The 19499-nt window shown below is 46.4% G+C and overlaps 1 protein-coding gene across 1 annotated transcript; it reads left to right on the top strand.

Annotated features, from left to right (window-relative positions):
- Positions 1-6855: 6855 nt before the first annotated feature.
- On the top strand, positions 6856-9258 carry LOC124655836 (plant cysteine oxidase 2-like). The gene is made up of 5 exons (XM_047194670.1): positions 6856-7081; positions 7506-7627; positions 7724-7886; positions 7992-8195; positions 8839-9258. Exons 1-5 carry the CDS (start codon positions 6856-6858, stop codon positions 8967-8969), a joined length of 846 nt encoding a protein of 281 aa, XP_047050626.1. The 3' UTR covers positions 8970-9258.
- Positions 9259-19499: the final 10241 nt, after the last annotated feature.

Genomic DNA, 19499 nt, shown 5'->3' with positions numbered 1-19499 from the left:
GGATTGGGGGAACGTTGCATCCAGAAACAGGGAAGTGCATCTATAAGAAAGCTCATCTGAAGTTTCCCATCGAAGCCCTGGAACAAGCACATAAGGACGTGGAGGAGGGGAGGTTCCAGCCCGAAAGAGAGAACGATGAGCTGACACGCGCCCTTGGGAACAAAGAACACGGAGAACGAACACGAGGCACAGAAGGCTCCGTTCCGTGGAAGTATGGCTTTCCTGCGGAAAGGAAGAGATTTCCTGATAAAAGCCATGAGAGGAGAAAGGCAAGGGAAACAGACCGCATAGCGTCCTTAGAGGAGGGTTTTAGCACCATGAAAGCCCAATTAACCATGGTAACCCAAGTACTTACATCCCAGATGGCTCAGGGGCAGGCTGTAGATCCTGCATTGCTCAATGCTATCGTCCCGCTGCAATCTCAACAACACCGGAAAAGCAGCGTGGCTTCCACTGAGCAGGTGGATAATGATGATGATGACCAAGTGGTCGAGCCTCCTCGCTACCCCCACGTGGATGATCTCACTGAGAGCCGTCCTTGTGAGCTGCATGTTAAAGTTTTCAACCTATCCTTCAAGGCGGCGGTCGGCATCCTCTTACCTACAAGGTCTTACCATTGCCGTCCGATCCAAGACGACTTTGCTGTTGTGATGGTGGATGAAGTGTTGAGAGATTATGAGGGGTTGGTGCTTGAGCACCCTATAGGTGAAGATGGGGAAATCAATGAACTGGGAGAAGCCCGTAGAACCACCGTGCAATGGCGGAAGGAGAACATTGTGTTTCCAGGTGAGAAGCCAACAAGCAGGCCACCTCGTCCGCCTCCTCCGCCACCTGCGCAGTCTCCTCCGCGTGATGATTCTCCTCCGCGTGATGATTCTCCTATGCGCGATGATGATTCCCCTGTGCATGAGCAGTCTCCTCCGCGTGAAAATACTCCGCCGCCTCCTCCTCCTCGTCGGGAGACTCCGCCGCCTCCACCTAAGCAAAAGAGGAAGCTAACCGCGGCACCTCCTACAGCTCCGAAGAGATCATCAACTCCGATGAGGGCACGGACTCCGAGTTGTTACCACATGAGCAGGACTGAAGAGCAAAAGGCGTTTCTTGCACCGAAGAAGATGTTTATTCCACCGCATACATTGAAGCACTTTGCCGAGACGAGAATGAAGAGACCTGAGCTAAGAGCTGATTATGACCGCTCTCTTGGACAGTCCTCTAGAGCGAGCAAAGCAAAAAAAATCGCCCAGCTTGGACAGCAGGACATTCAGGCCATACCCCACTTCGTCGTGCAGCCCTATGATGATCCAGAGACGGCATCGATGGTCGAACGGGAGGCTAGAGCTCAGGGAGCATCAGTTGAGTACGAAGATTACTATCCAACGGCTCAAGTCGTAAACAAGTATAGATACGGATCTGATCTCGTCAAACCTGGCGAGCTTGCGCTTCTAGGGACTCAGATGCGAAGGTTGCATGAATGGTACCTGAAAGCCTGGTCGAAGAGGTGATCGCTACCTCACGGTGTATCTTAGAGATGAGCATTACTTCTGGGGGGACGAGGAGATAAACCTTAAGTTAGAAGAACTGTTTCAGTTATTCAATCAAGACGCCCTCGACAAAGCTGTCATCAGTTGCTACTTCCTGTAAATGATTTATTTATGTAATTAAGTCTGTAGCTCAGCTCATTTATTTGCACTAACAATTATCCTCACTATATTCTTTGTGTACGCTATACATTTAATTATGCAGAATGAAGAAGCTCGAATGCAAAAGAGGCAAGCTCCTCGAGCTGGGGTTCATTGACCCAGACACTTCATGAAGTTACGATTCGAGACTACCCCAAGGACACAGAGGACAACATGGTAATGTTTTTAGTGAAGCAAGCAAACAAAGAGGATATATTCTTTCCCTACAACTTCAAGTGGGTGTTATATATAACATACATTATGCTTGTGCAGCTTCCACTTTATTCTCGTAATCATTGAGCTATGCTTGTGCAGATTCCACTTTATTCTCCTAATCATTGATCTTCACAAAGGAGTCGTAAATGTCATGGACTCGAAACGTAAAGAACATGCGGAATGGGCGGACATGGCTGCCATCCTCCAGAGGTAATTTCAATATCAATTTCGTATTGGCATCTTCATCTGTTCTAATTCGACGATATCATCAACTAATCAATAACTCATTTACTCATTATTTTTTGCCGGGCAGGGCTTGGAAACGGTTCATCAATACTATTCCGGGTAAATGGAAACCGGAGCTTACATTTTAAGATTACCCTGTAAGTAGTACTATATATATAGTTATGTCCGTGAAACTCTATATATGATATTTACTTTCAATACGATGCTTGATTATTAGTTTGATCGAACTATTTTTTCGTAAAGTGTATGGGGCAGGAACCCAGGAATAACTTATGTGGATACTACGTCTGCACCTTCATTCGTGACATGTCCTGTCCCAAGGGTGGGGATGCCCGTATACACCACACTCATGTACGATAACAAATTTTCACAATTAATCTTAATTAGTACCATCTATTGTATTGAGTTCCATTTATATATTGATCTCCTTTTTTAAATATAGATGATACGCCTGCGGGACACTCTCATAACGAAGGATCAAATATGATCAATTCAAGAGGAAATCGCGGGATTCTTTCTTACCGAGGTCATTACCCCAGGTGGAGAGCACTATGCGAAGGTCGTAGCTATATGTTGAGCAACTTCGTAGAAACTAATAGATTTAGTAAAGAGATTCGACTCTATATTGTAAATATGCATGCATTACGTGTACTGTTGACGATGTCTATATATATTCACGATGATATTTTGTGGTTTCTTGAATGATATATATGCATTGCTGAAACTCTGCCGCGGCAGAGAAACGCTGCTACAGCCTAAACCTGTGCCGCGGCAGAGAAATAGCAATTCTCCGCCGCGGCGAGAACCACAGGCCCGGTTCGTACCACGAACCGGGACCAAAGGCCATCCCCCGCGAGCTCCCTGGCCGCACCACGTGGCGCCGCCTTTAGACCCGGTGCAACTTTGAACCAGAACTAAAGGGGGGACCCTTTAGTCCCGCCTAATTGATCCCGGTTTGGAAACCGGGACTGAAGGCCCAAATGGACCGAGCCTATAGCCCCGTTTTCCACTAGTGACATGTGATGGATGGATGACCACTTGCATATGTACTGGCGCAAACATGAGATTGCACAGTCGTTACAAAACTATTCTAGTCTAGTAGTTTGAGCAACAAAACTATGGATTCTGGTCGTGCCCCTCAGAGGTGGTTTTGCTTTCTATTGATGCCATGCATAATGATAAAAGGGCTCACAGAACCTCCAGTCCATTTAAGATCTTAGCCCGAAATTTTCCGTTATCCACTATACAGATGATATATACCACCCTAGTGATCAATCCTACAAACAACGTGTCACGTCACTACGTCAGCATCTCAAGACCACTTTGGGTGATTTTGCTATATATCATCATAGAACTAGAAGTCAATTTCCTCAAAAGTCTAATCTTTATCCCAAAAAATTTCCTTGGAAAAACCATGCCTGGTTCCAGATTATCTGACGTTCTAGCTATATTTTATGTCAAAATTTTGTATTGTATGTTGGACCAAGTCTATACAAAAATATGATAATGTCTACAACGTCAAAATTACAAATTTGCAGAAGCATGATGGTACTCTGGTAGTACCTTTGGCCGTGTTGGACAAGCACACCCACTGACGCGTGCTAAGCCGGGAGTAGTTCTCTCAAGGGTAAAACTAAGAAACCCTCTTTCTTCATGGAATTGACTATTCTTGGTGTCTGGACACTTTGAAATACTCCCTCCATACCGGATTAATGAGCAATTACGCACTTTAAAAAATAAGTTTGATTACAAATTTAGCCAACAAAATATGAGATATATGCCCCAAAAATTATACCATTGGATTCGTATTCAAAAATGTTTCCAATCATATAATTTTTGTGATATATATCTTATATTTTGTTAACTAAATTAATAGTCAAACTTGTTTCTGGAAGTGCGTATTTACCCATTAATCTGGTATGGAGGGAGTACCAGAAATGCATTCATCTTCAAGAGAATCTGACCTAGCAGTATTTACAGAGATGCAGAAAGAGTTTCAAGGAAGACATGGCCATGGTTAACAATGGGGTTACTGGTGTTGTGTTGGAGACCGCTTCACTCTCCTCGGGTCGCCCCCTCAATGCGACCGAGGGGGTGAAACCTAGCCGCGCCGCCACCGCCTCCCCTCACTCCTCCTCCCCTCCTCGTCGCCCCCAGAGACGTTGCTGGGCTAAGCCCGCGACGCCGGTGAAGGGGGCGGCGGGGACCTGAGCCCCTGCCCCCCCCCCCCCCGCGCGTTGTCTAGGTGGAGGACCTCCGCGCCGGGACCGCCATGACCTGGGAAAATGCTCGATGGTCTCCCCTTTCTCCGACGGCTAGCCCCTGGCTGGGTCTTAGGCGAAGGGCGATCTATTCGGCGGCTTCCACGGTGGGGGCTCCGGTTTTGAGGCGGCGACCTCGTCTGCTGAGGCGACACCGGCTCGGCGGCGAGCGGTGCTCGCAGGTGCGGGTTGGCCTCGTGGCGGCGCGGGCGGCGCGGTGCCGACGGGTGCTGTTCTCAGCCAGGTAGTCCGCGTGGTCACCGTGCCCAGATCCGAAGCGCCAGCCCCTCCCTCTCCAGCCTCGTCCAACTCCTCCAGATCCACGGCTGGTGCGTCCAGCTCTCGATCTGGCTGGGGTGCTGGCGAAGGGATCGACGACCAGGAGAAATCCCAGACCAGCTTGCCGGTCTCGACGGCTGTGATGCCCTTCGTGCCGTCTACCTCCTTGGGGGCGCCATCGTGGTTTTTTCCTTTTCCTCTCCCTTCCCCTACCTCCCCGGGTGAAAGCCTAGATCTTTCATTGGGCCGCGGCGGCGCCGGTGGTGTCGCTGTCCTTGCTGAAGGCGCGGCCTTGGGCGAGAAAGGGGGGGGGGGGGTCTGTGGCCGCTGGCGGTCTGTGGTGGTGTACAGGTGTCCGGTGGGCGGTGCTGCAACGGATGGCAGCGCCCACTTCTTCTTCGTCTTCCCGTGTAGTTTCTTCTCGGAGGCGAGTGACGGGACTACGAGGCGGCTCTCTTCAAGATATGTGCTAGCAGTGTCTGGCCGTGCACGGTGGTCCATCGGGGGTCTCGGCTGCATTTCCCATTTAGGCTCAGGGAGAGCGCTGCCATCGGCCGACGGTACGACGTCCTTCGAACGAGGACGAGGAGGCAGCGAGCCTTCTTCGGCGATGGACTAGGTGAGATTGCAGTTTCCGCTGCCAGGAGCAATCCATGTCGTCAAGACTGCTAGATCCTTCTTCAACTAGCTTCTCCAGACTCCACTGCTGCTCGTGGATGAGACCCCCGGCTACCTCAAGCTGTTCTTAGTGTTACTTTCTTGTTGTGCTTGTATGGTCGATGGTTTGTAAGCTGTTGTTCTTCCCGTAAAAGGCTTTATTAATTTAAAGTTGGGCACTCGTGCCTTCTGTTAAAAAAACAATGGGGTTACCAAGACTTCTATAAACTTATGTTATTGGATCACCTAACTTAGCTTTATGTTTTCTTTCTTATATTTTCCTTTGCATGGTAGCAACAAATAAAAAGTATAAGCGCGTGCATTCTCGTAGAATAGAATTGTAAACCAAACCATGAGCAATGTGTCATGCATTTAGATCGTCACATCAAGAATTATACTCTAAGGCATGACGCTCAGCGAGGTTTCTTTGGTTTTGGATCTTCATAGACTTATATTATCTCCCAAACAGTGTAACTTTTCAACGCCTAAAACAAAAACAAAATTATGTGGTAAGTATATATGGCCAGACAAAAAACAGGGAAGAGATAAATTCGGGATCCACCAAAATTTCGATTGTTTGGAGATTATTTTGGATATATATTGTTCAAATTTCATCAAATTTAAACAAAATTGAAATAACTTTGAATTGGGTCAGAGTATAGTCTGGAAATCTCAATAAAATTATATTTTGGAACCCACCAAAATTTTGGAAATTCCATCAATGGTTTGCTGAAATTTGAATCCCTAATGCTGCTACCATGGTAATTTGCACGCCGCTAACATGGCGACCACTAATATAATCTGGCAACAATCCACGGCGATGAAGTACTTTCAACAAAATATAACAATACAGAAATATTTTCCAGGAGAATTTGCTGGTAAATTATAACAGCTAACCGGATTAACGACCTCTGAAATACTCCGGACATCATTTTGTGTTTTCCGGTCCAATAGCTAGTGCTGATGATGTCAACATGAGATGGAAGAATTGCGTGTATAGAGAAAATTGCCATACTGTAAAACAACGGTGCATAGATATACTACTCGTACTTGGAATTTCCAGAGGCCAATTTGGTCGATTGCGCATACAGCATACTAGTCGCCACCCCACGTGAATAGAAGAAGAGCATCCAGTAGTACTGTAGTAGTTTCCGCGACAAAACTGTGGATTCTGGTCGTGCCGCGCAGGTGGTTTTGCTTTCCGCTTCCCAAAATGGCGGGCGCCACGCTACTACACCACCTCTCTCCATCCATCTCTGTCTCTCTCTCCCACCCACCGGATTTGCTCCCCCGCTCGTATGAGCATCGACCGATCATCGGCATCACCGAGCGGCCGTGCAGGTGCAGCCCCTGGTTTCTATCCTCACCGCCTTCCTGCTTCCACAGTTGCGCGCGCATATATCTTTCTGTTCCCCGCCGCACCATCTCCCCCCACCAAGAACTTGCTCTCTGGCTATCGCCTAGCTTGTGAATTCTTGTTCTCGCACGAAAGATCCATTCTTTTCTGTTGTCGATCGATGGGGGCGGAGGTGGGAGTCGCAGGAGTCGCGGTGCCGCCGGCGGCGAAGAGGAGGCGGGTGGTGGCGGCGAAGCCCATGGCGGCGGCGGCAGGGAGGGAGAGGCCGCGGCGCGCGAGGAGGCCGACGGCCGTGCAGCGGCTCTTCCAGGCGTGCCGCGCCGTTTTCCAGGGCCCCGGCACCGTCCCCGCGCCCTCCGAGGTCGACCTGCTCCGCGCAATCCTCGGTGAGCATTCCCTCTCCCTCACCTCTCTGCTCTTTGTTCCGGTACTAATACTGCTACTAGTACTTTGACATGCTTGCATTCATTTAACTTCCTCAGCTGAGCTGCTTGTATCTTGTATGTAGCTAGTTCAGCAGCATGCCCATTTTGCTGAATTTGTCCCATGGTCGGTTAGAAATTAATTGTTTCTTGTGTAAATTTGTAGCATCCGCTATTCATTAGATGATCCGTTAGAATTAATTTTTGGCACATCCTGCTTGAGCTTTACTGGTTAGTACTATTATGTAGTGTCATCATTACTCTCTGCTGAATATGATATGTACCTGCAAAATGTTTAGATGAAGTGCAAATGGGAGTGTCTTCTTGTCACAGAAATGCTGCGGTACTCGATTGACTGAATTTTAGTTGCTGGTGGTGTTATCTGCAGATAGGATGAGGCCAGAAGATGTTGGTCTAAGCTCAGACATGGCATTCTTCAGGGCGAGAGATGTGGCACAACAAAACCCAGCAATTACACACACAACGATATACAAATCAGAGAAATTTTCGGTAAGTGGCAGCGCAAAAGAGCACATCCAAGTTGAATTGAAGCATGGGCTAGCTGATATGTAAATGAATTACTTGCTGATGCTCTTTACTCTGCAGATGGTGATCCTATTTTTGCCGCAGAATGCGGTCATCCCTCTTCACAATCACCCTGGTATGACAGTGTTCAGCAAACTACTACTCGGATCAATGCATATAAAGTCATACGACTGGGTTGATCCTGATCCGGCTGAGAGTGGCGCGTCGTCGCCTGACGATCGATGTGAGTTTCTGAGGCATTATGTATTTTCACCGGAGTGCCTGATTTTGCTGCCCAATGCCCTGTGACGCAAATGCGCTATAACGCCGACGGTTGATTTGCTTGCAGTGAGGTTGGCAGAACTGGTTGTGGACGATGATTTCACTGCGCCGTGCGACACGTCGGTCCTGTACCCGACGGCAGGGGGCAACATGCACAGGTTCAGGGCCATCGCGCCGTGCGCAATCCTTGACATCCTTGGCCCCCCTTACTCCATCGAAGAAGACCGAGACTGCACGTACTACACGGATGTTCCATACTCCGAGCATCCTGGTAAGTTGCAACTTTGATCTCAGAAATGTAATCTGGATACTACATGGGCGTGGTACCAGTTCTGAATTTTGACAGTGAGCATATTTTAGGGCATGATTTGAGTGATAATAGTCAATACTTCATGTGTCCTTTTTTCCAACAACATTCGAGGGGATTAATTAAGAAGGATGACCTAGGCATCGATTGCAAGTTGAAACATTTGTATAACTTTTACATCACTAAAACAGCAGTTTGCCTTGTGAGCTGCCCACTGAATGGAGAAAGAGATCTGTTAGTTTAATAGCAACCTTCAGCTGGCCGGCTTTGTTTATGATACAGTCTATCTGCATCATGTGCATATGGTTAGTAGTCTTAGCACACGGTTTTGCGCATCCCTGGGTTTAGAAGCGTAGAATGTCGAAACCACTCGTAGATAAACAATGTTCGAAAACCGGCTAGACTACGCTTTTTTTTAGGTAGAAAGACTACGTCTTTTAGGACAGTAATAATGTAATGCAGCTTCATCACAAAGATATTTGGCTCTTCTAAGGCTTTTACATTGGTTGGTAATCACTTGAAGGTGCCTCTGCTAATTAGATTTTTCAAAAGCTCACTGGAGATTACTGTCATCGAAGACTAACAAATTTTGTCTTCTTGCTGACAGTGACGGGCACTGAACTCATTGGCAGCGAACAAGAAGGCCGGCGTCTCGCCTGGCTGAAAGAGGTCGAGATGCCAAGGGATCTGAAGATGTGCAGTGTCCGTTACGGCGGCCCACAGGTCTCCGAGAGGTGACCCCCCGCCATCGCCCATACATGCTTTCAGGCCCTTTACGACCGATGATGAGCTATCAACTCAACTCAAAGCAGCTGATGTCAGAATCGTCTAACCTTGTGAATACAGACAGCAGCAAGCTAATTGAGCCATAAGCCTAGGTTTTCAGTTTGTGTGTGTTGTCTCAGTGATGCCAGGTTATCATGTAAGAGTGTTTGCTTGATTGCTTTTACAGCAGCTATATGGACCTTGTCCACTTCCGTTGTTGATCTCTGTTAATGCAATAGATTCCACAGATTTCACTTGCTCAGCCTCTATATTCCACACTTTTCTGTTGGGAATATTGCATACTCTGACGAATTCTTCCATATTATTTTTGAGATTTTTAAACAACATCCTATTTTTCCATATTTATCAGACTACTTTGTCTTTTACTTTTGCATTTTTTGAATTCGAGTAATCAGATTCTTATTTTCCCTATGTAAAATGTCTAGATCTCGATCGAACTCTAGTAATGCTTAAAAAGAAAGAAGATAAAATTTGTCACGACAATGACGATGTTCATAGTATGCAGTTGCTTGAGGCGGCTGGGTTGTCTGAAGATCTGGGGGACGAGGAACATCAAGGTTCCGAGGATCATAAGGATCCTCCTCCTAGAGTTTTCAAAGTTAATAGAGCTGCTAAGAAGAAAGAAAAAAGTGCAGGTTGCTGTTACGAAAAGTGCACGCTTAAATAAGAAACAAGTGTTTTAAAAATGAAGGGTAGCTTTTGGAATAGCGACGGATTCAGGGACACGGCTAAGCATTCTTTTGTTCATGAAACCTTCAGGGAACATAAGCTAGATTTTTTTGCTATCTTAGAAACGGGAAGATCCAATTTTTCTGTTCCTTTTTTGAATCATTTGGCGGGTGGCCTTGATGTTACTTGGTACTGTTTGCCGCCCATTGGGAGATCCGGAGGGATTCTTGTGGGTATTAATTCTGCCACCTTAAAAGTTTTGGATGTTCACGTGGGGGACAGATGTGTTAAATTGTTCATCAAAAACAAGTTAGATGGCTTTGAGTGGTGTTTAGTTGCGGTGTATGGTGCAGCTCAAGATGCGCAGAAAGCTGAGTTTCTGTCAGAGTTGGTCCGTATATGTGATGATAATACTTTACCCATGCTAGTGGGTGGTGATTTTAACATCATTCGAAGACACGATGAAAAGAATAATCAAAACTTTAATGGCCGATGGCCTTTTATGTTTAATGCCATAATTGAAAGTCTTAATCTCAAAGAGATAGCTCTTTCGGGAAGACAATTTACGTGGGCTAATCGCAGAGAAACACCTACTTACGAGAAACTAGATAGAATTCTGGCAACTGCGGAGTGGGAGCAAAAATATCCCTTGGTTAGCGTTAGAGCGTTGACGCGTTCGGGATCTGATCACACTCCTTTGTTACTAGATTTCGGTGTACAAGCACACTTGGGTAACAAAGCGCAGTTCTCTTTTGAACTTTCATGGTTTAGAATTGAGGGTTTTATTCAGATGTTACACAGAGAGTGGAACTCGGTTGATCCCGGGACTACCGCCATGGATACCTGGCAGTGTAGCATTAGACACATCCGTATATTTCTTAGAGGCTGGGCTAGGAATTTAGGTGGGGTTTACAAAAAAGAAAAGGAAAGGTTGCTAGGTATCATTGATTCTCTTGACCTTAAGGCGGAGTCCATCCCTCTCTCGGCTACTGAGCGTGCCACGATGAGAGAGGCGAATGAGAGGTTGTTGAACCTTAGAAGAGACGAGGAGTCCAAATGGGCTCAGCGTGCTAAGGTTAAGCATGTGCAGGAGAGGGGAAATAATACGAAATACTTTCATTTAGTAGCCAATGGAAAGCATAGGCGAAAAAAGATATTTCAGCTTGAGCAGGATGAGGGAGCTATTGTTGGGGAGGAAAATCTTAGATTGTACATTTCTGAATACTACAAGAAGTTATTCGGACCATCTGAAGATAATCATTTCTCCCTTGTCGAGTCTGAAATTTTAGATATTCCGCAAGTTTCGCCGGAAGAAAATTCAGTTCTGATTGCGAACTTTACGGAGGAAGAGGTTTACGAGGCAATTATGCAAATGGAAAAGAATAAGGCACCGGGACCAGATGGGTTCCCAGCTGAATTCTATCAAAATTATTGGAACACCATTAAAGAGGATCTTATGAACATGTTTGAGATGTTTCATAAAGGTGATCTTCCTCTTTTTCACCTGAACTTTGGGACTATAATTTTGCTTCCAAAAAAAGAAAACGCTATGCCTTCTGAATGTCAGTTTCAAAGTGTTCACAAAGGTGAGCACTAATAGGGTCACTAGGGTGGCACATAAAGTGATTCGTCCAACCCAAACGGCCTTTATGCCTGGACGCCATATCCTTGAGGGGGTAGTCATCCTACATGAAACTATCCATGAATTAAAAAAGGAAAAAGTTAGACGGGGTTCTTCTGAAAATTGATTTTGAAAAAGCATATGATAAGATTAAGTGGTCATTTTTGCAACAAGCCCTTCGTATGAAAGGTTTTGATCCTAAGTGGTGTGATTGGATCGATAACTTTATTAGCCATGGGAGTGTTGGAATTAGAGTCAACGATGCCATAGGGCACTACTTCCAAACTAAAAAGGGCCTTCGGCAGGGCGATCCGCTCTCGCCTATGCTGTTCAATATTGTAGCAGATATGTTGGCCATCTTGATTGCCCGGGTAAAGGAAGATGGAAATGTAGAAGGATTAATTCCTCACCTGGTTGATGGGGGGATTTCGATACTACAATATGCCGATGACACTATTATATTTATGAAACATGACCTTGAAAAGGCCCTAAATATGAAGTTGGTCCTTTGCATCTTCGAGCAATTGTCTGGGCTCAAGATTAATTTTCACAAGAGTGAACTTTTCTGTTTTGGTAAAGCAAATGAAGTTGAAGATCAATATACAGATCTTTTTGGTTGCGACGTCGGATCATTCCCTTTTAAATATTTGGGAATTCCGATCCATTTCAGAAAATTAAGGAATAGTGAATGGAAAATGGTTGAGGAAAGGTTTGAAAAGAAGTTGAGCTGCTGGATTGGTAAGTTACTATCGTATGGAGATCGATTGGTACTTATTAATTCAGTCCTCACTAGCCTTCCTATGTTTATGCTATCTTTCCTTATAATACCCAAAGGGGTATGTAAAAGATTAGACTTTTTTCGTTCTCGTTTCTTTTGGCAAAGTGATAACCATAAAAAAAATATAGACTTGCTAAGTGGAACATTATTTGCAGACCAAAAGATCAAGGTGGGTTAGGCATCGAGGTGCTTGATATTAAAAACAAATGCTTGATTAGCAAGTGGTTGTTCAAGTTGCTTAATGAGGAAGGTGTTTGGCAACAGTTGTTGCAAAACAAATACCTTCACTCAAAAACCCTCTCTCAAGTTGAGGCTAGGCCAACGGATTCACCTTTCTGGAAAGGGCTTATGTCAGTCAAGCACGATTTCTTTGCTAGGGGATCTTTCAAAGTTGGAGATGGACAGTATACTAGATTTTGGGAAGACTCTTGGTTAGGGGACAAGCCTCTTGCTCACCAATATCCTTCCTTATACAATATTGCTCATCACAAGAATGTCTTGGTTGCTAATGTTATGCAGGGGTACCCCCTGAATATTTCTTTTAGGCGTCATCTGGATGAGCATAAATGGGCGAGATGGCTTCATTTGCTTACTAGACTTATAGAAGTCGAATTAACCGATGATAAGGATGTTTTCTGCTGGGGTCTTACTGCGTCTAAAGTTTTCACGGTTAAGTCAATGTATCTCGATTGCCTGAACGATAATACGACATACCTTCGCAAATATATCTGGAAAACTAAGGTACCTCTTAAAATCAGGATTTTTATGTGGTTCCTTCACAGGAAAGTCATTTTGACAAAAGATAACCTTGCGAAGAGGAATTGGCAGGGCTCTAAAATGTGTTGCTTTTGTGATCAAGATGAAACAATTCAACATTTGTTTTTTGATTGCCCTATGGCCAAAGTGTCATGGCGCATTGTCCATATGGCCTTTGGTATCTCCCCTCCGCAGAATACTGCTAATCTTTTTGGTAGCTGGTTAAATGGGGTAGATAGGAGAGTCAAACACCAGATTAGAGTTGGTATTTGTGCTCTTCTTTGGGCATGTGGCATGTCAGAAATGATCTAACTTTTAACAAGACCAAAAATGGTTCCTTTTTGCAGGTTATCCCTCTTGCTACCCACTGGATCCGTACGTGGTTATGTCTCCAGCCGGAGGCGCAACGGCAGGACATGGATTCTGGGTGCAACCGTTTGGAAACGGTTGCTCGGGATTTATTCAGTCGGTGCGGCTGGCAGCTTACTAGAAGACTCACATGCTGAGATGTAATAAGTTTGTACTTTGTTCGGGATAAGTTTGAATTTTTGTGCAATAATGAAATAAAAGGCCGTATGTATCATTTTGATACAGAGGCTGGGGCTTTTGTTCCCCCTTTCAAAAAAAAATGTATTTTTTGTTTTCTAATTAATTGTCTATCATTTGCTTACTTGGCACCAAGTCATCTGCTTACATGGGTAAAACCACCTTTTATATGCACCATGGCATCAGCAAAACCGCCTTAGGGCCGTAGGGGTATATGATCTAGTTCTGATATTTGAAAATATAGGTTGAAGGTAATGCATCTTTGCGTCAATATACCTCGAATCGGTTAATATATTGTCTAGATCCTTTATTGGTCCTTGTATTATCTTTGCAAATAGATCATTGATATATTTCTCTTACTAGCATGTATATTCCACGGGTTTTTTTGTTGGGAATATTACATGCTCCGCCCAATTTTGTTATCAATTTCGAGTTTTATTTCAGAAAAAAATTCATATTTATTGGACTACTTTGTCTTTTACTTTTTCGCTTTCAGATTTTTGAATTTTAATAATCTGCTTCTTATTTTATCCCTAGTTATTATTATTATTTTTTCTCCTTTGCTGACTTGTCATCTCACCATCTTTTTATATGGTTAAAACCACCTTTTATATGAGCCAGCACGTTAGAAAATTGACTTTAGGGGTATTTGGTCCAGTTTTGATACATCAGAGCCGGTGAAGTGTCTCTAATAATACAAAGATCACCTATATATTTCACTTACTACTAATTTGCATCCTCTATATTCCACACATTTATTTGGTAATTTTGCATGTTCTAACCGATTCTGTCAGTTTTGAGTTTTAAAGACAACGTCGTATTTTCCATATTTATCTGCCCGCTATGTCTTATTTTCCTGTTTTTTTACTAAATGTTTTCTCTGTTGACTTGACATCTGCTTATGTGGCTAAAACCACATTTATATGGGCCGCCACGATAGAAAAACTGCCATATAGGTGTATGATCTAGTTTTGGTTCGTCAGAGCCTTAGTTTAGAACTTATTTACTTCAAATAATTAGGGAACTTGGTTGAAGGTAAATGTGTCCTTGTGGCAATATATACTTTTTTTTACATGTGTGTCAGTATGTAGTTTTTGTTTGTTTGTTTTGAGACAACCAATATGTAGTTGTAGCCTAACATGTCCTACCTTGGAAGAACAAAGTAGGGCGACCCATATTCAAGTGGGCTGAATTTTGTGTACGAGTCCAAGCTAAAGGCCCTAATCCATTTGCATGTTGGCAGGCCAATTGAGACCTGTCTGAACCGGCTTGAAAATTATGCCATAAAAAATACTAGTGCTCCACAAAAAAATCACATATAAAAACTAGCTGGCATCATAATGATGCTCAAAAACAAATTAGCGAATTGCTGCTCTATTTTAAGTATAAGATGTTTTAGAAGTTATATGTAGAAACAGAGAGAGTAGACCAATACAATGTTATCTAGGTACTTTTGCCAGTTCGCATTCCGTTTGTTTAAAACAAAAGAACATGGGGTTCAATGTGTCCATGTCTAACTTTTCTCCGTTCCTTGGTACATTTGATGTCCTTTCTGACTTTGTAGTTAAAGAAAACCGTGCCCTTTTGACTGTCATACGTACATATCCATACAAACCTTATTCTTATTCAGTTATTCTTAACCTTGCTTGCATAACTGCATTTCGTTTTGCTTCCAGAATGAAAACAACGAGATGCCAATTTTGACATTACTTCCCATAAAAAAAGGGTTTGCTTCCAAATTTCTTCTATTGTGTTGGCACACTTAGCATCACAAGTAGGCGGTGCAGTATTAGATCTAAGAAGAACCATATAGGTGTAATAGAGAATACGGTTGATTTGCTGAGTTATGTGTCAGAGTTGACACCTAACCCACGATATGATCCGTGAGAGAGACAGAGAGGCGTGACGAAACTAACAAAATCAAGTGGAGGATATATTAATCAGTGCCACTTAATATAGGGCAATGGCCAATCATGGAGATGTATAAAACATAATTAAAGATTTGCAAGTAGTACTAGATTTGGTGAAATTATATACATGCATCAGATTCTGCAGATATTACAGGAGCTGGCGTGCACATGTGGATCACGTGCATGACAAAGCTTGTACAGTTCTACGTGCTAATTTTGCACGTACCACTACTTAAAATACTGCAAGAACAATCTTTGATTACCGGTAGGAGAGGAGCAGAGAGGGGCGATTGTAAGGCGACTTATAAAAACCAATCAAGGGTTCCGGTGTTGATATTTGTCCACTCTGTTTTCGATGGTCTTGAATCCTTGAAAGTGTGGCGAACTACGGCGTCTTATCGGTGGGAGGGTTTTCTTTTTTTGATTAGTTTATATTTAATATCTTCTTCGAGATGTTGATGTGGTTACATCTTAAAATCATAATAAGGTCACACCCACTCTATCCTCGCTTCGATGGTGCGTCTAGCCTCAGCGAAGGGCCAGTCGTTTTTCGTGTTTGTTTGTGTGGTTTTAGATCCATCTCTTTCAATTTATGGGTTTCATTTTTGGCGATCGATGTTGCTCTGGTGTGCTGATCCTTTGGAGCCTGGGCATGACAACTTCTCGTTTGTGTACTATAATAAGCTCTACTACAACAAGCTTTTCTAAACTCTGGTGCGAGAATGGCGGCGCTCCTTCGGCTCGTGCCTATAGTCGTCGCTAGATGGTACATGAAACCATTTGTAATCTCCGACTTCAATTATTAATCTCTTAGTGTCCATGTTTATGTTTGTAGAGATGGGATGTTAAGTATAACTGGATTGCCCAACATTTATCTTTGGTTCGATTTTCGATCTTTTGGTTCTACTGGTTGATGCATGAAACCATCAGCGTAGCTAGGATCTCAAGACGCCCCAGACCACCTGCAGTGCACTGTAGCTACAGTATGCTACAGTACGGTACTGTTGCTACAGTCAACGAAGATACAATCAACCACGCCTCGGGCCATGGCCAGGGTGGCCTGGGGCCTGTCTCCGCCCCTGCATGAAACTGAAGGTGTGTTTGGTAGCTCGGATCTATCCAGATATTCTCAACCGAGATTTCAAGGAAGAGAAAATGAACATGATCCATGCTCCCCTCCTCATTCATTCATCACCTCCTATCTACCTTGATAATCAGTCAACCTGCTTAATTATGAGCACAACTGCAGGCCAACATGAAGAATCCTTGCAGGTTGAGCCGACGGGATCATTTTCGTCATCTCTTCGCGGATGAGAAACATGGCCGGATTCTGCTGCATCCTCGTGGCCGGTGTGATCTGCCACCTCGGCCTAAATGCCCATGGCTGCTCGAACTCTAAGGGCATCTCCAGCGGCGCGTGACGCAAACGGACGCTGAGTAACTGTTTGTGTCCGCTGTGACCGAAAATGCGTCTGGCACCATCTCCAGCAGCGCGACGCAAAGTGACCGGGTCATTCGTGGCGCCAGGTTTGCGTCTCTGCGGACGCTGCGCGGACGCGCAAAGTGTCCGCTCGGTCCTCGCATGGGCCCGCCTGGCAGGGGCACAACTGCTTCGTCTTCCGCGGCATTACTTGTGGGCGGCGTGCTGCAACCTTTGCAGGGTCGCGTTAATGGCGCGCCTCAGCTTCCGCGAGCGTGCGTAGCTAGGCGACGTTGCAGTGGCAGGCCATTGAAGGCGAGATGGCGTCCGAGCCTCTTAAAGGGACGCTGCCGGCGGGCATTTCCCCGACCAAACCATTGCCAGATCCCACAGTATCCACCCCACCGAAGCTATGGGGAAGAAATGGTAGCCGCTCCGCAAGACCAAGAACGACCACGAGGCTAGCGGCTCGCGGTCCGGCAAGAAGGCACGGGTCGGCCGGTCGTCTGCGTCGACTTCGCGCGGCAGCTATGGGAGGAAAACCGGCCGGTACCATTGTCGGACGCGAACTTGCCGGGAGGGGGCTGATACCTCAACTCGAGGCGCGTGCCGGTCCCCCCCCCCCGTGCCGCGCGAGGGCCGAGAGTGGCGGGACGAGGTGCGCCGCCGCCGAGCGATCTTGCCGCCGGATCTGCTTGAGGATCAGGCGTACACGCTGAACTCCTACAACTGAATTTCATTCGGGACGTGGGAGTTCGACGCGCGCCGTCGCGCTGGCTACCTCGGCGACGTAGACTACTTCGACCGCGAGATCGCCGCAGAAGAAGAAGAGAATGACCAGGAGGACGCAGACGAGGACGAGGACGCGGACGAGGACGTGGACATGGCAGACTACGACCACGACGACGGCGGGCCGGCGTGGGATCCGGAGACCCAGCCGCTGGACATTTCCGAGGAGGAGGCCATTGCCATGGCACTGGCCAACAGCGTGCAGGACGAGCTCAACGACCTCGCTTTGTGGGACGGGCTCGCAATCCAGCTCTGCGAGTCAGCGCTCGCGCAGGGGAGGCCGGTGACTCCTCCGACCACGCCGACGCGTTCCAACGACCGCGCTCCACCTGCTGCTCCGGCGTGGGATCCCTGGCCACAGCCTTCGGCCCATGCGGCGGTACCTCCTCCACCGTCGGCGTACGAGCTTTCATGGCCGACGCCGGAGTTCATTGACCTCGTCAGCGACGACGAGCAGTAGGCAGCACCTACTTTTACCACGTCTTTATGGTTTTTTTATGTTCTTTATTTATGTAAATTATGGCTTCATGAATGCAAAAAAAAAAATTATGCGTCGTGCCGCTGGAGCCACCCCGACGTAAACGAATGCCCGGACGATTTCAACTATTTGGGCCGGACGTCCGAAATGCATCGCGCCGCTGGAGATACCCTAACACGACAAGTTCATTACGGTCGGGATCGAGCTGCTTCGGGGTGAAATTAACTCGTCAATAGAATTGATCAGCTTGGTATGGTATGCGGATACACAAACCTCACCCCGACCAAGCAAATCAGCAGCTAGTGCTGGTGCTTACGTGCATATACATTGTCTGAAATAGGTACGTGTACCACGCGCGTGTACCACGAGCCTAGTCCACATCGAGCAGCAGGTTGTCAGCCACGGATTCCGCGGTGTCCTAATCGTAACAGCGGAGCTAATCGATCGTCCTCATGATCTGACAGAAAACTAAGAGCATCTCCAGTCGCGTCCCCCAAACCGTCCCCCAAACCGTGCCGGATCGAGCGTTTAGGGGACGTATTTCGTTCGTGCCGCGTTTGGGGACGTCGCTCCCCAGCCGCGTCCCCCAAACACCGCCCCCAAACATTTAAAATATTTTTTCTTGATATTTTTATTTCAATTTTCACAAACTAATACATAATTAGGAACGTGGTTTACACGAAGACATAGTTTGGAACATGGTTTTCCACAAACTAATACATAGTTTGAACCATGGTGGACACAAATATAAAATATTGCAAAAAAACTAAACCTAACTAGGCCGTGCATCGAAGGTTTACGTGTTCGTTGCTAAGAAAGAACACTCGAGGGCACACTCGAGTCACCTAAACTCGGAAAATCCAGCGGGAGGATGGTGCCCTTGTTGGTTCTACCGATGAGGAGAACGAGCAGAAACCTCCGTGCACGTATTCACCGCGAAGAAACAACACTCGGTCGTCCTCCTCGTCGGTGCTCGTCGTCGTGGGAGTCCCCGTCGCCGTGGTAGTCCCGGAGGCAGCGCCTCTCGTCGAAGACCTTGACGCTCATGTCCCCGTTGCCGAAGTAGGAGAACACGAGGATGAAGCCGGCTTCGAGGCCGTGGTGGCGCGCGAACTTCTCCCGGCCGATGTTGAGGTACATCTTGCCGCGCGCGTCGTAGATCGCGTCGACGATCCACCGGCAGTAGCCGCACGAATGCTCCCGCAGATGCATCTTGCGCGGGCGTACGCCGCCGACGTACTCAGCGAAGGAGTCCGGCAGCCTCTGGATGCCGCGCGGGTCGCCCTTGAGGACATGGACGAACTCGAACAGGACGTCCGGCTCCACGTCCATCTCCGACGATGAAGACGACGACGTGGGAGGCGACGGCGAGCGCAGCTATGCCGCGGCCACGACCACGACCACGACCACGGCCGCGGCCGCGAGGACGGCCTCCGCCTCTACCAGACATAGCGTCGAGTCTTGTTGAGAGATGGTGGCGGCTAGGGTTTGGAGAGAGGCGCTAGGGTTTGTGTG

The sequence above is a fragment of the Lolium rigidum genome, chromosome 5, assembly GCF_022539505.1.
Source record: "Lolium rigidum isolate FL_2022 chromosome 5, APGP_CSIRO_Lrig_0.1, whole genome shotgun sequence".
Lineage (NCBI taxonomy): Eukaryota > Viridiplantae > Streptophyta > Magnoliopsida > Poales > Poaceae > Lolium > Lolium rigidum.
Note: the sequence above shows the minus strand (reverse complement) of the source record. Positions and strands in the feature narration are given on the sequence as shown.

Coding starts and splice junctions, on each gene's coding strand:
- LOC124655836 (XM_047194670.1), top strand. CDS start 6,856: ATGGGGGCGGAGGTGGGAGTCGCAGGAGTCGCGGTGCCGCCGGCGGCG. Junction 7,628..7,723: donor ACAAATCAGAGAAATTTTCG/GTAAGTGGCAGC, acceptor TTTACTCTGCAG/ATGGTGATCCTATTTTTGCC. Junction 7,887..7,991: donor GTCGTCGCCTGACGATCGAT/GTGAGTTTCTGA, acceptor ATTTGCTTGCAG/TGAGGTTGGCAGAACTGGTT.